General features: G+C 43.8%; 2 protein-coding genes and 1 long non-coding RNA gene across 4 annotated transcripts in view; 2 read left to right on the forward strand and 1 right to left on the reverse strand.

Annotated features, from left to right (window-relative positions):
* Positions 1–13,583, forward strand: part of rftn2 (raftlin family member 2) — a 46,525-nt gene that overhangs the window by 26,773 nt on the left and 6,169 nt on the right. The gene's annotated exons all lie outside the window — the stretch shown is intronic.
* LOC117754861 lies at positions 412–2,867 on the forward strand. The gene is made up of 4 exons (XR_004612506.1): positions 412–529; positions 1,254–1,357; positions 1,485–1,566; positions 2,088–2,867. It is a non-coding gene; the product is annotated as an uncharacterized LOC117754861 (long non-coding RNA).
* Positions 4,112–13,404, reverse strand: LOC117754858 (MOB-like protein phocein). The gene is made up of 7 exons (XM_034574198.1): positions 13,257–13,404; positions 12,870–12,970; positions 12,230–12,272; positions 11,882–11,968; positions 11,680–11,759; positions 11,311–11,422; positions 4,112–5,330 (listed from the first exon to the last, which is right to left on the reverse strand). The coding sequence occupies exons 1-7, from the start codon at positions 13,281–13,283 to the stop codon at positions 5,196–5,198; spliced, it is 585 nt and encodes a 194-aa protein (XP_034430089.1). The 5' UTR covers positions 13,284–13,404; the 3' UTR covers positions 4,112–5,195.

Genomic DNA, 13,583 nt, shown 5'->3' on the forward strand with positions numbered 1-13,583 from the left:
CAATCACTCACAGCTAAGAAGCTAACTTGTCACTAGCTAGCTCGATAGCCGGGATGCGGCTTCTTCCTGCAAAGCTAACGAGCGTACGCAGCTAAATAGCAACATAGCTAACTCCGTGTGCTTTTACGTGGTTTCCATCCACCAGCGGATCGAGTTCGTGATTAAACCCGCGACAAATGAACCCGAATCGATCTGCAGGGGAGGAGGCCGAACCCGGCCCCCCCCAAAAAAAAAACATCTGCTCCACATTCACACAGTTAAACCTCTTTCTAAGAACTGGGTCATTATCAACCCAGTGTCACTCTCCCAGTGTCCCACCGACTCGCAGCTGAGAACAAGAGATGTGTTTGCTTCCCGACAATGAAGGTTGGATAATTATTGTGTTAGCTTTAACACGCGTGTGTGTGTTGTGTGTGATTCAGGTGAGCCGGTGCCCAGATCCCTGGAGGGTTTGTTTGTTTATGAGGAGAGAAGCACGTCTCCTCCCGCCAACGACACCATCGTGGTGGAGCAGTGGACCGTCATCGAGGTCAGTAACGGACTGATGAGGATTGAGGACGAGTGTCAGTTGACCCACATAACGATAAACACGTTATCTGCCATCGTCACAGTTTCTGGGCCTTTTTCTCTTTCGGTGCTAAAGCCACAGTTAAAAATGTCGTGACTCAGGTGAAGTGACCCGTTAACGAGGAGACACGTGGACAGGAAGAAAAGGAAATGGAGAAGTTTTACTTCTTTCAATCAAAATCTTCGTCACTAGGTGATTTTGGTTCTAATTAAGTTAGTTAATTGTATAAAAAAACGGGCTGAAACATTATGATTGACAGCTGAGAGGCTCCTTTGATCACTAGAGCACAGACCCTGACTCTGAATGACGTCACGAGATGTTTTTGTACATCAGGAGGAAAAGGTCGATGCTCAGTCACCAATTTGAAAATGCTGACCTCTACTGGCCAAACCCTTGACACTGCAGTCCAGGAAGTGGACAGAAACCCTACGTATTAAAACCCAGAACCATCTCCACACCTCTGGTTCACGATGTTATTTTCAACACCGTGAACTGAAGTGTTGAAATACACTTTGTACAAAACGTCTCCACCTTTTATGTTTTGAGTTTTAGAAGATCTATAAAATTAAAAAAAGGATGAAAAGCAGCCAGGACGGTTCAGTAACGTTTCATTATCTCCTTGTAAGTTTCTTTGTCCTCTTCTTCTTTCTGTTTGTGTCTCTTTGACACGTTGGTTGTCCTGCAGGGCTCCAACGTGAAGACGGACTACGGGCCCCTTCTTCACACCCTGGCGGAGTTCGGTTGGCTGCTCACGTGCATTCTGCCCACGCCCATCATCCGACACGACAGGTGAGCTCAACACTTCCTGTATCTATGGTAATGTTAATCTTAATCATTAACTGGGTCTGCTGCGTATGGATGCTGTTAACATATAATGTAACATGATGATAATAAGATATGATCCCTCTGTGTGCAGTGACGGGAACCTGGCCACGAAGCAGGTGGTGTTTCTGCAGAGGCCCGTCAGAGGTCAGACCGCCGGGCAGCAGAGGAACCAGGTGAGATAAGGAGATAACAATCCCCTTCAAAAAGAACAAGGGTTCAAACCTTCATGGAATAAGTTGAATGGAATTTGGTGAAAAACTATGATTGTCTATGATGAAGGAAGAAGCTGATGTTTATGTGGCATCACTGCGCCCTGGTGAACAAAATCAGAACTGCACCTCACACACACACAGTGAGCTGAGACTGAAGTCTTTGAACCTTCTCACGATCTGAGGTCACAGAGACCAAAACCTCCTCGAGCCCAAAAGTACTGCAGCTCCTATAAGACAGGTCTAAAAATAAGGTCCGTGTAAATCCTAAATGTGATCTGAGCAGTTCACGACACATTTAAGATCCAGAAGAAGAGAGTTTAGAGGGAAACCAGGGAACTAATGAGGTGTAAACATCTGTCCTGAGGCCAAAGTTCAAGTTTATGTCAAACTGTCCTCGTTGTGTATAAATACAAGTTGTGTTCGGTCGTGTGAGATGTGAGATTCCTCTGAGCTGTGATCTAACGTCCGTCTCCTGTGTCCAGACTCTGTCCGTGCACAGCGACGTGTCCAGCCGCTCGGTGAGCCGCTCGGTCAGCAGCGCCACCGTCCCGCCGGAGGAGCTCTCTCCCACCGCGGGAGGCATCGGCGGCTTCCCCGTGTTCGGGGGGGGGTATCCCAGCGCCCTGTCCCACCTGGAGGAGAACGGCTTCGAGCAGGAAGAAGGGAAAGCTGAGGTCACGTGTATGTGAGCAGCAAATCAGACGGATTTCACTTTTCCTCCAGGAGTTTAACTCCAGGATTCAAACAGTGTTGGACTAACGGAGAAGAGACTTGAAGTCTCCACAGACTCTTCATCGGCCGTTGTGTTACTTTTAAAACTCTGCACTTTTTTAAAATGTTTTTATTGAAGCCATAATGAGGTTTTATTTAGAGACGGATCTGAGTCCGAACCTTTACATAGAAACCACACACACACACACACCTATGAAGCACAAACTGATTTCTGCACGTTATGGAATCAACACTGGTGATAAACGAGGGATTCACCTTTTTTTTTTTTACCAATATCACTTTTCCTGCTCTTTGGTTTTTCTGTTTCACACATTTTTTCTCAATTGACCAGAGAAAGTTCTCTCATCTCCCTCAAGACTTTTTATTGGTGCGTCCAGATGTTTGAAAACCTTCATATCTCACCTCGGGTCCGACTCGGCTCTTCTCTTCCAGAATATTTGGTACTGACAGTTTGCAGGTTGACGAGTGACAGTTACTACGACCAGAGGACGTTAGAAACCCTCATCGTGTTCAATCTGACCGGGGCCATATTTGAATCATTCTGGAAATGGTTTATGTCCAATCATGCATTTGTTTGACAGTATTATTTAACATTCGTTCGGCTGCTGTTGGTGTTACACGTTTATTTTTTCTTCTGTTTAATCTGCTGCTTTCTGCTTTAGAGCGTAGATGGTACTGATGTGTCCTGTTCAGAAAACATTTGATATTTTCCTTAGTGTTGAATCCATGAAAATACTAAATCTACTTTGAGTTGATCTGACTGATGTATTTTTTCTGCTTTATCTGAACAACATGTTCCTTTATCACCACGAACACACACACACACACACACACACTATATATATTGGTAGAAGACATTTGCTGAAAACCAGTGTCCAGCTGTTAAATGAAATGATTTGACCCTTTTTAAAAACTAGATTTTAAACGTCTTTTGAAAGGTTTATATCTTCAGCAGGAACCTGTGGACTCAGGTCTGAGTTTCACAGACAGGATAGAAAGTATTTACTCAACTTACTGTTGGTTTTTGTTCATTTCTTAGGATTTGTTGACAATAATGTAAAATATAGTCGTAGATACATTTCCTGTTATTTCTTAACCAACATTAACTTCACTCTTTATTCAGACGACAGCAGTTGAGCTACAACTTTACCTGCAATAAGTATTAAGTGTTTCTTTCTTTTCAGGAAAATATTAAATCATCCATCACTGACAATATGTCAGGAGAGCAAATGTTAAATCTTGTCTTTTAATGCTATGAAAGGGACAATGTTGTAAATATCTAAAGACATTTTCACTCAACTGCAAATTTGGGTTTGAACTAATTGTGATGCACGTTACTTTATTTTTGAGAGGAAGCTGCAGCTAATAATTCATCATTGAAGTCGTCAGATGTTTCATACGATGATATTCAATCAACTGTTAATCATGTGACCAAAAAACACTGATTGATCCTATTTGAAAACTACTTTGGTTTTTTTATTTTTTAAATGATTATTTTATAATCAGAATAATTAGATTTTCTGTCCAGTTAAAGTATATTTGAGATTTTCCAGTGAGTGACGGGTTCAAAGTGGTTATGTGACCATGGTTATATGTATATGATGTATTCATCATCAGGTTTAATAAATGTCAGTATTAATGTTGACTTTGTACATTTTGCCTCTTTTATTTTTCAAGTTTAACTTAAAGTTTCACGTCAGTTTGTTTCCGTACATTCACACAAATGTGTGTAGATAAAGTGTGGATGTAACCTCAGTAATATAAAAACCACCAGTCTGAATAATAGGTCTTTTTTATTAACAGACATCATGTAAATGTCGACAGTAACAAAATTTTTTAGTCCATTAAAAAAAAAAAAAGTGGGTTGGACTGACAAGACTCCTCCCACAAAATAACTTAATGAGGGAGGGGGTAAAAGACGGGAGGTTGTGCTCAGATACTTAAATGTTGCCGATAGTCAGAACTTCCTCGTGGCATTTACTGGTCGAATGTTTAGATTGGTAGAAACCGGCGTACAGCAGCGTCGAGTCAAGGGAAGCGGAGTATCAGGCACATTTCACACGGTATTAAACGGGGGCATTGTCACAAAGCAGGATCAGAGTTAGCCAAAAGCCTCCTACACACTCCGAGACGTCGCCTCGGAGACGGAACACCTGACTGCTAGTACACGTACGAAGCTAGAGAGAGAGAGAGAAAGGTTTTCTTTGTTCACTACCACACAAGCCACACACCTACAAAGTGTTTGAATAGCGTTATTACGTGAGCCGGCTAATTTAGAGATCCGTTTCATGGGACACCCCCAAAAACAGGCTGGTAGGCAACACAAGCAAACAGAACAGAAGCAGACACAGAAAGTGAAGCACCATCAGAAAATATGACAGTGGATTAAGAGAAAGAGAGAGGGGGGGTATATACAGAAGGGGGGGGGGGGCTGTCAGTGTGTGTGCCTTCGTCAACAATACAGGTCACCATGGTTACGTAGTTTTGTTTTTTTTTTGCAAATCCAGCTGCTTAAAGAAGAATAAAGACAAAGGAGAGGTGTTGGAGCGGAGATGTTTCCAGAGACACGGCCTGAATCTGAAGGAACAGAGAGTGAAACTGAAAATATGTCGTCCTGCAGAAGTGACTGAACTCTGCTCCCGCTCTTTAACTTCACGTCCTTTGAGAGAGACACAGGTGACAGGGGAGGAGGGACATGAACAGTGTTACTGGACAGGAGCCTTAATACACTGTAGTGTGTGTAATGTGTAGACATATATATTCGTGTGTGTGTGTGTGTGCAGGTGTGTGAATGCGTCTCCTCTGTAATGTGTAGATATTTTGTTTTCACACGTCTCCCTTATGGCAGCAGCTGCATCTCAGGCCTCGCTCTCCCCGGCTGATGACGTGTTCTGCACCTCCTCCTCCAGGATGGGCACGATCAGGTTGTCCTTGGACATCAGGTTGTACTTCATGACGAAGCGTGTGAACCGGTGACACAGGAACGTCTCGTTCTGCACAGAGACAAACACACACACAGATCACAGCTATGAAACTGCATCCTGATTCTTCACCATTCTGCCTGGTTGACACTTTAAAGCTGCTTTCAAACATGCACTGAAATTTCCCCGACATTTTCCAGTAAGAAAAATGTAAGAAAGCACAAATGTCCAAGTGAGCTGCTGAGGACATTTCCCGAAACTTTTCCTGCCAGCCCCTAGAAAACTGTCAAGAGTGAGTCCATGTGAGAATACAGCAGGAAAACAGCTGCTGGCAAGTGGGCGTGTTGCTTACGTTATTAACACATGACAGATTGAAACTGGAAGAACACAAATATCTCAGGATGAAGAAGAGGAGCCTAACACGTAGAAGACGAAGACGTCAACTTGGAAAGACGAGGAGATCCAGAGCTTCTGGTGATGAGGGCCGACGCCGGTGTGGATGAGCTGTAAACAACAACACTGATCTTTCCACAGCAGAGTTTATACGTCATGTCCCGCCTCCTGCTGCTCTACAGGCTCCGCCCCTGCTGCTCTACAGGCTCCGCCCCTGCTGCTCCGCCCCTCGCCTGGATGTTCCCCACATGTTCCTGTTGTTGTGAACGAGTCGGACCCGACAACCTGCTGCTGCTGCTTCACAGGCAAAAGACAAACTGTGTCTGGACCAAATTTTTCGGACATTTTCCAGAAACATGCGTGGGTGTGTGCAACATATTTGGTGGTGGAGCTTATCAATTCCCGTTCTAGTCTTTAACCTGAGGCCTGTTGAAAATAAGGTTTTGCTACCATCTATAAATAAAGTAATTTCTATTTTACCATGTCTTCATTCGTACACGTTTATATCAGGGCTCTCATGCTATAAAAAAAAAAGTTTTTCCTTTGGCTTAGGTGCAGCACACGAGCCTTAAAGGTTCAGTGTTTAGAATTTAGTGACAACTAGTGGTGAAGTGTCATAATGCAGCTGAACACCCCTCACCTTTTATATTCTATTTTTGCTTGTGTGGTTTTCTTTCTGAATATTTTTGAGCATGGCTAGAAGGGAGCCTGTGACCCAAGAATTTGTATCTGCATGTAACTGTTGTGCACATGACAAATATTCTTAAAGATGGCTGATACATCAAAGGAACAAGCCAAACTAGTGTCTTAATAATTTGTTCATCTAGTGAAACATCGGTAGAACAGACACAACTAAGTGGAGTATTTTTTTAATTCTTTCCAACAGTTGTTCCAGAAAATGGTTACAGAAAACATTTCATGCACTTTTTTTTTTTGTTTGGATGTGGTAAACTGGAGCTCCCAGAGTGAATCCACACCCCTTCAGCAGAAGACACGTATATTCGTCCTCATTTAGAGCGATAGCATTTCTACCGTTTAAAGAATCTGCTCAAAGAGGAGACGAATCTGGACATTCTGCCGGGTTTCTTGGACATGTGGCTTTCCATAGAGGCGGCGATTCTTTTCTCGACCTCTGGTTCTTTTCGGTAAATGGAAAGCAGCAGCGTTTCTGGACAGTCCCACATCTTACACAGGTCCTTGAACACCGCCTTGTGGAGGACATTGATTATATCTGGGGACGTGTCTAAGTCAATGTCCTGGACTTCAGCCCATGTTTTTTCAAACAGGTATTGAGTGAGGTGTATTGATTCGTCACAGAACAAGTTCACTTTGGACTTTGCAAACACTCGAGTGACGAACTGGTCAATGACGAGATTGACATACAACTTTTTGCGGGGCTCTGCCCGTTCCGTTGCACTGTTGATCTCTGAGACCGGAGATCCTACGATGGGCTCAATCTCCATTAAAGCGGAGGTCACCCTCTTGGTGTAGTCACCGGCCTGTTTAGAGAACCACCAGTTCATCAATGGCAGGAAATTCATCACTCTCTCCTTTATGTCCGCGTACATCTTTCTGTGGGACTTAGGAACAGACACTTTCGTCACTTCAGCTGGACTCGCCACTAAAGGGTCAGTTGTGACGTACCTATAGAGGACATCGGTAAGGACGGGGGCGTTTGCAGGTGAAACTCTGTCCTTGGTCTCTGTCAGAAGCAGAGACTCCACACTATCCATCAGAGACTTGACTGACTCAATGCTCTGGACTTGGGTCTCCTTACTGAACTTCTTCCTGACTTGTGTCCCCATCTTGAGCATCGATGCTGTGGCAAGAAACTTTGCAAAAAGCTTCTTGATCCTCTTGCCCACTCCTTTCCAAAACTTCTTGTGGCTCTTTGAGGATTTGGAGCCTCTACTCGAATCAGATGATCTGACGCTCTCCTCTTCACTAATGATCTGATAGATTTCATCTGCAGCAGCTTTAAACTCCAGAGAAGATTCAGATATCAGCCCACTCAGGTCAGATTCTGACATTTCATCCACAAGGGGCTCGATGATGTCGCTCACCTCCTTCCCGATGATTTCCTGGACGGCCTCACTTGTCCTATAGTCACTGCTGCGGACTGATGATTCTGAGGATGATCGTCTGTCAGAGCGAGAACTGCTTGATGAAGAGTCAGTGCTTGAAGAAGTTGGTTTCCCCCTAGGGAACTCGTTTATCAGATCAAATGTCTTTTGACTGCGTAGTTTCGGCTTGAACGAGCCCTCGATGTCGCCGGCAGATTTCTTCAAAACCTTGCAAACACAATTGACCATTTTCTCAAGTTTGTTGGCTGTGGTCTGGTGACACTGTGGCAGTCCGGTGGAGCGTCCGCTGGTGGAGCGTCCGCTGGTGGAGCGTCCGCTGGTGGAGCGCTCAGACCGGCGGTAATTGACCCTCTCTGTTATTTCCTCTGCAACCAACTCAGTGAGTTGATCCAAACTCACAGACTTTTTTAAGCTGCCCGGTGCTAAACTCTGACGGAGAGCGTCTCCCAGACTGGACTGGATACTCTCCGCAGTAAAGGGAAAGTCGTTGTGTCCATGTGCTGTGATCAGGTCTGAGGACACAGACAAAGTCATGTTCAGAAAAAGTTCTGCCAACAGAAACCTTGTGACGTTGTCTGGTGTTTCTGATTTTAACAGTTCCCACTGCTCCGCAGTCAACTTGCTATAAAGATCCTCAATCTGCATGCGAATAGTTTCAACTGTCATGCTGGGAAGCTCCAATGCATCAGATGTATCCATGGTGAATGTCTGTACTGCAGTCTCCTCCATATCTGGGTTCAGGTCTATTCGATCCGTTTCTTTCCACTTAGCGCTGCTGACCAGGTAGTACAAAACGCCCTTGATATGGGACATGAAGGGTATCTTCTTCCAACCATGAGTCATATAGACACATCAAACACAAAAAGATTGTGACTCTAATAGAAAGCCCGGCCTCTTGTTCAAAGGCATTGTTATTTTAAGGGCGTTTTCAGTCATGAATTGCGGAGGATGTCCGAGCCTCTTCTTCTTCTCTGTTTGGTTTATTGGCGGGTAGCAACCAACGTCAAGGTGCATTACCGCCTTCCACTGTGTGTTGAACCCCCCCGCACAAAATATTTTATAGAAGAGTCAGTGGAGCATGTAATGCTTCACTTTAATAAGTGTGTTCGAGAACGAGAAAAGCTCAAGAGGAAAAGTGCAAAGCAGAGAGGAAGAACTAAGCTTGGAAATAGTAGTTACCTTTGGAATAGGGAGTATGTTCCATTAGCTGAGGGAGACAGGAATGGACAAACTGATTTAATATGAGCTAGATAACTCTGATATACACTCCAACACAGGAGGTTGTCACCCGCCAGTCAACTGAACGAAGGAGAAGCTATCGAATATCAAGGGTAATAAGAGATACGCTGCCGAATGGGGAAGAAGAGGAAGTAGGATATTGACACACACAGTAGAGGGCGGTAATGCACCTTGACGTTGGTTGTCACCTGCCAATAAACCGAATAAAGAAGGAGAAGAAGACTTGGGACTGGACTTTCTCTGGCGATCGTCTTTCACACGTGAAGAACGCAGCAGGAGGTCCTGGGCTCAAACTCTTAAATTCAAGGAAGCACAACAACGAGAAACAGAAAGTAAATCTGGACGAGTTGTGTTTCATGCTGTACTTTTCTTAAAATAAAAATAAAAAAACAGATCAGAGATCAGGAAGTGTGTGTGTTGTTGTGATGGACACATGTTTGAGTAGAGTAGAGAAGCTGCTGTTAAAACAAACCCACATTTCTTCATGAGTACTGGCAGAGAGGTCTGTGGATGGAAAGCTACTGTTGGTCCAGTGTGTGGAGTTGTTGCAGGGAGTTGGTGGGCGTGTCCGCCTCACTCTTTGTTGTTGTGCTTGTTGTGTATGTGAAAGTTCAGTGTTCAGGCTCCACGTCAAAACACTCTGATGATGCTCTGTCACTGTCTGAAGAGGTTGAGGTTGTTTTACCCCGAGGAAGCTTGTTTAAAAGATCAAATGTCTTTTGACTACGCAGTCTTGGCTTGAACGAGCCCTCGATGTCACAAGCAGTTTTCTTCAACACTTTGCAAAGACAACTGACCATTTTCTCGAGTTTGTTGGGTATGGTCTGGTGACACTGTGGCGGTCCAGCGGATTCTGTGCTGGTGGAGTTGGAATGCAGGCTGGCGTTGACCCTCTCTGTCACCACCTCTGCAAACAACTCTGTGAATTGATCCAAACTCTCAGAGCTGGTTGAGCTGCCCGGTGCTAAACTTTGGCAGAGTGCATCTTCCAGACTGGACAAGACCTTTTCTACAGTCACGGACATGCCGTCATATCCAAGAGTCGTTAGCAGTTTGGAGGACACAGTCGATGTCATGTTCATCACAAGTTCTGCCAACAGAAACTTTGTGGCATTGTTCGGTGCCCCTAATTTTAACTGCCTCCACTCGTCCGCAGTAAGCTTGGTGAAGACATCGTCAATGTGCGGCCGAATAGCTTTTATCTTCATTTCAATGAAAATGCAGAAATCTGCATATAACAATACAATAATAGTAGAATAAAATGAAGATTTATTTAACAAACTGCTTCCAGTTCTGTTTTGTATGTGAAAGCAGCTAAACACTCATACGAGTGTTTCAGACATGCACTGGAATCCAGACATTTTCCTGAAATCTTTCCAAGGGGCTGTGTTTGAGAAAGCAAATGTACTCGTCTGTTGTTCCAGACATTTTCTGGAACTTTTCCTCCCAGACCCCAAGTTAGTCCTTGTGAAAATACAGCTGGAAAAGATAGCGGGTGAGCGTGTTGATGACGTCTGTAACAGGCGACAGACGTAAAATTGGAACAATATAAATATCCCAGGATTAAAATGAGGAACCATACATGTAGAAAACACAAACAAAGTTGTAAACTTGGAAAGGAAGACAAGATTCAAGAGCATTTAGCAATAGGGGCCAACTTCGGTGTCTATGGGCTCATAAAAAAAACCCACGTCATCCGTCATGTCCTGCCTCCTGCTGCTCTACGCAGAGCCACCGCTCACCTGGATATTTTCAATAATGTTCTGATCCCTGTTGCTGTTGTGAACACATCTGACCTGGATAATATCCTGCTGTGTTTTGCATATATGAAAAGTAAACTCCAGAAACTGTCCAGACCCAAGTTTGGGGATATCATTAAAAAATAGAATGTCTGATTTGTCACATCATCTCTTTCTGTAGGGTCTGGAAACGTGAAGTGTTTTATAACTGGACTATATCAGCAAATTAAAACCAAAAAAATCCCACAATTAGCATTTCGCTTGGCAGAATGATCCCCACAATAAATGGTTTGTATTTATATTGCGCTTTTTTAGTCTTGATGACAACTCAAAGCGCTTTACAGTTCAGTTTCACATTCCCCCGTTCACAGACACATTCATACAGTGCATCTATGGGCAGCACTTTTCATTCCATGAGGGGCAATCTGGGGTTCAGCATCTTGCCCAAGAACATATCGGCATGCAGATGGGGAAGACTGGGATCGAGCCGCCAACCTTCTGGTTAGAGGACGACCGTTTTACTCCCTCAGCCACAGCCGTCCAAAAAGCACTGCATTCATTACTAGCCGAACAGAAGCCTTTTCTAATGACACCTACCTCATACTTGTCAAATATCTGGCGGTGGTGGAAGTAGGCATGAGAGAATATCCTATAGATGCGACGACAGACAGAGCCGAGTTTAGCCACTGATGACTCTTTGATGCTCACCCTAGAAGGACAAATCAGACAAAGATGGTAGCTGTTTAAATGATATCAAGTCAGTATCGTGTCAGTTTTCTTAAAGCAAAGTGCTTGTTGGATCTCCTGTCACACTCCAACCTTCTAAGATTCACTACAAGACTCTGTGAGCAGCAGATTCAACTGATTGTTCTCTGTAGGTTCATCACTACGAGCCAAACATTTCACATTATCACACTGACATTTACTACTGTATCAATCATAGTGGCTGAGCTGCAGGTGACTGACCTGCTGGGGAAGTATTTGTTGCTATTGAGAAGACAGGCAGCTCCGTCCAGCGTGTGCCTGGTGTAATCAATGGCAGGGCACTATGGATGAAGCAGAACAAAAACGCACACACAACTGTGAGTAAGAGCGGTCTCTACTTGTAATTTACACACAGGCAGATACCAATAAATCAGGCCGAGGGGTTCATACAGGACGGACTCACCTCTTTGGGTGTCTTGTGGGCAGCACATAAAAAGATCCACTGCTCTGTGGCTGTCATCTGGGTGCAGGTGTCTGGGTGGCACTCGCTCTGCAGGAGGAGAAACTTGTATTACAACGATACTAGTCTAGACTTGTCTAGACACGATAACTTGGGGAAACAAATTCAATCTATGATGCTGTAATTTGCTGCTACAAATTTAAAAGTTGATTTTGGTAGTTTAAAGAGGTCAGGAGAAAATCTGGAGGGGATATGTTTTGTTACAACACAAGACAATTGAATATTAACTCAGGACTAAATCCTTTCAGTCAAAGCAAAACAAGTGTGTATTTGTTCAGTTTGATCACTTACCTGCAGTTTTACAGCGAGTCCATTGAGCTCCAGACAAAACTGCCTGAAAAACAGGACATGACAAGAAAGAACAAAACACAGGCATGAGGGAGTTATTCTGTCAGATTTGATTAGAAACCAGTGGCTTGTCAAAGTTTGGGATCACTTAATTACCTTCACTGAGGAGGTTGTGTTACATTTTTTGTCTGTCCATTAGTTAGCAGGATTATGCAAGACAACTGGACGGATTATCACAAGACATTGAAGGATGTGGTATGGATCAGGAAAGAACCCATTCAATTATTACATATGTTATTATAAGAAATGTAAAAATGTGGCTCATTATGAACCTGTAGTGGGACAAAATGGAATATGGTGGCGACCACAAGTTTAGATAATTAAATGTGAAACACTGCTTTGACCTGGCGAGATATGTGCTCTCAGAGCTACCTTCTAAAGTATTTATTTTTGGGGGCATTTTAGGCCTTTACTTGTCAGGACAGGCGTGAAATGGGGGGGTGACACACAGCAAATGGTCGGGAGCTTGAGTCGGACCGGGCCGCTGCAGAGGCATGAAGCCTGTTCTTCAAATGTTAACTAATGCAGGCTAACAAGACCATATTCAAAAAATGTACTCATAGTATTTTCTTCCCCCGCTTACCTGAGGTGTTCATACTTCCACACCCCCTCATCCTGACCCTCCGGAGGTTCCAGGATTTTGTCGATATTGGAGCAATCTGATCTAATGTTCTGCTGAATGTACTGAAACGAGAGCCATCAAACACACATTAGCAGACATCCTCGTTCAGCCACAGCTTGTAATGAGGAGATCATTGCATTCGTTTGTCAACCGGCCTGTGATAGAAACAACTACAAATCAAAACGACCATTATTTATTCAAAACTCATCATATATCTATGAAATGAAATAAAGGATTATGTAGGAGCTGACTCATGCATGTGACTTAATAGATGTTTTACCTCCACTCAAAATGAAAAACTCTGTACTAGTGTGCACTTCTTTAAAAAGAGCCAACATGACAACACACCTGTTGGACAGCGAGTGTGCTGTCCATCTCCTCAAATGATTCATCCGGCCAGTTGTAGAAGTCCTGCACAGGGAGGGAGGACACGTTTAGTCTCCAGTCAAAGTGGACAAAGTGCACATTGTAGCTTGACTGGAGCAGATTACATAGCTGTTGCACAACCTCAACCCACAATCGACTAAACAAACATGGACATAAAGTCGGCTTCTGACTTGTCCAGCTAAGGGGAGATTTAAGGGGAAATGACAATATCGAGCCACTGATTGAACTTATTGTATCAGTGCAGATTTAGACACGCTGCTTCAAAGCTTAAAACACATTTTCAGATTT

This window comes from Hippoglossus hippoglossus, chromosome 21 (assembly GCF_009819705.1).
Source record: "Hippoglossus hippoglossus isolate fHipHip1 chromosome 21, fHipHip1.pri, whole genome shotgun sequence".
Classification (NCBI taxonomy): Eukaryota; Metazoa; Chordata; class Actinopteri; order Pleuronectiformes; family Pleuronectidae; genus Hippoglossus; species Hippoglossus hippoglossus.

What these genes read in the sequence shown, in the direction of transcription:
- LOC117754858 (XM_034574198.1), bottom strand. Translation starts at nt 13,283, where the DNA reads ATGGACAGCACACTCGCTGTCCAACAG. An exon ending in GCACACTCGCTGTCCAACAG is followed by an intron (nt 12,971 to 13,256) that starts GTGTGTTGTCAT and finishes CTCTCGTTTCAG; the next exon opens with TACATTCAGCAGAACATTAG. An exon ending in TGGAAGTATGAACACCTCAG is followed by an intron (nt 12,273 to 12,869) that starts GTAAGCGGGGGA and finishes CCTGTTTTTCAG; the next exon opens with GCAGTTTTGTCTGGAGCTCA.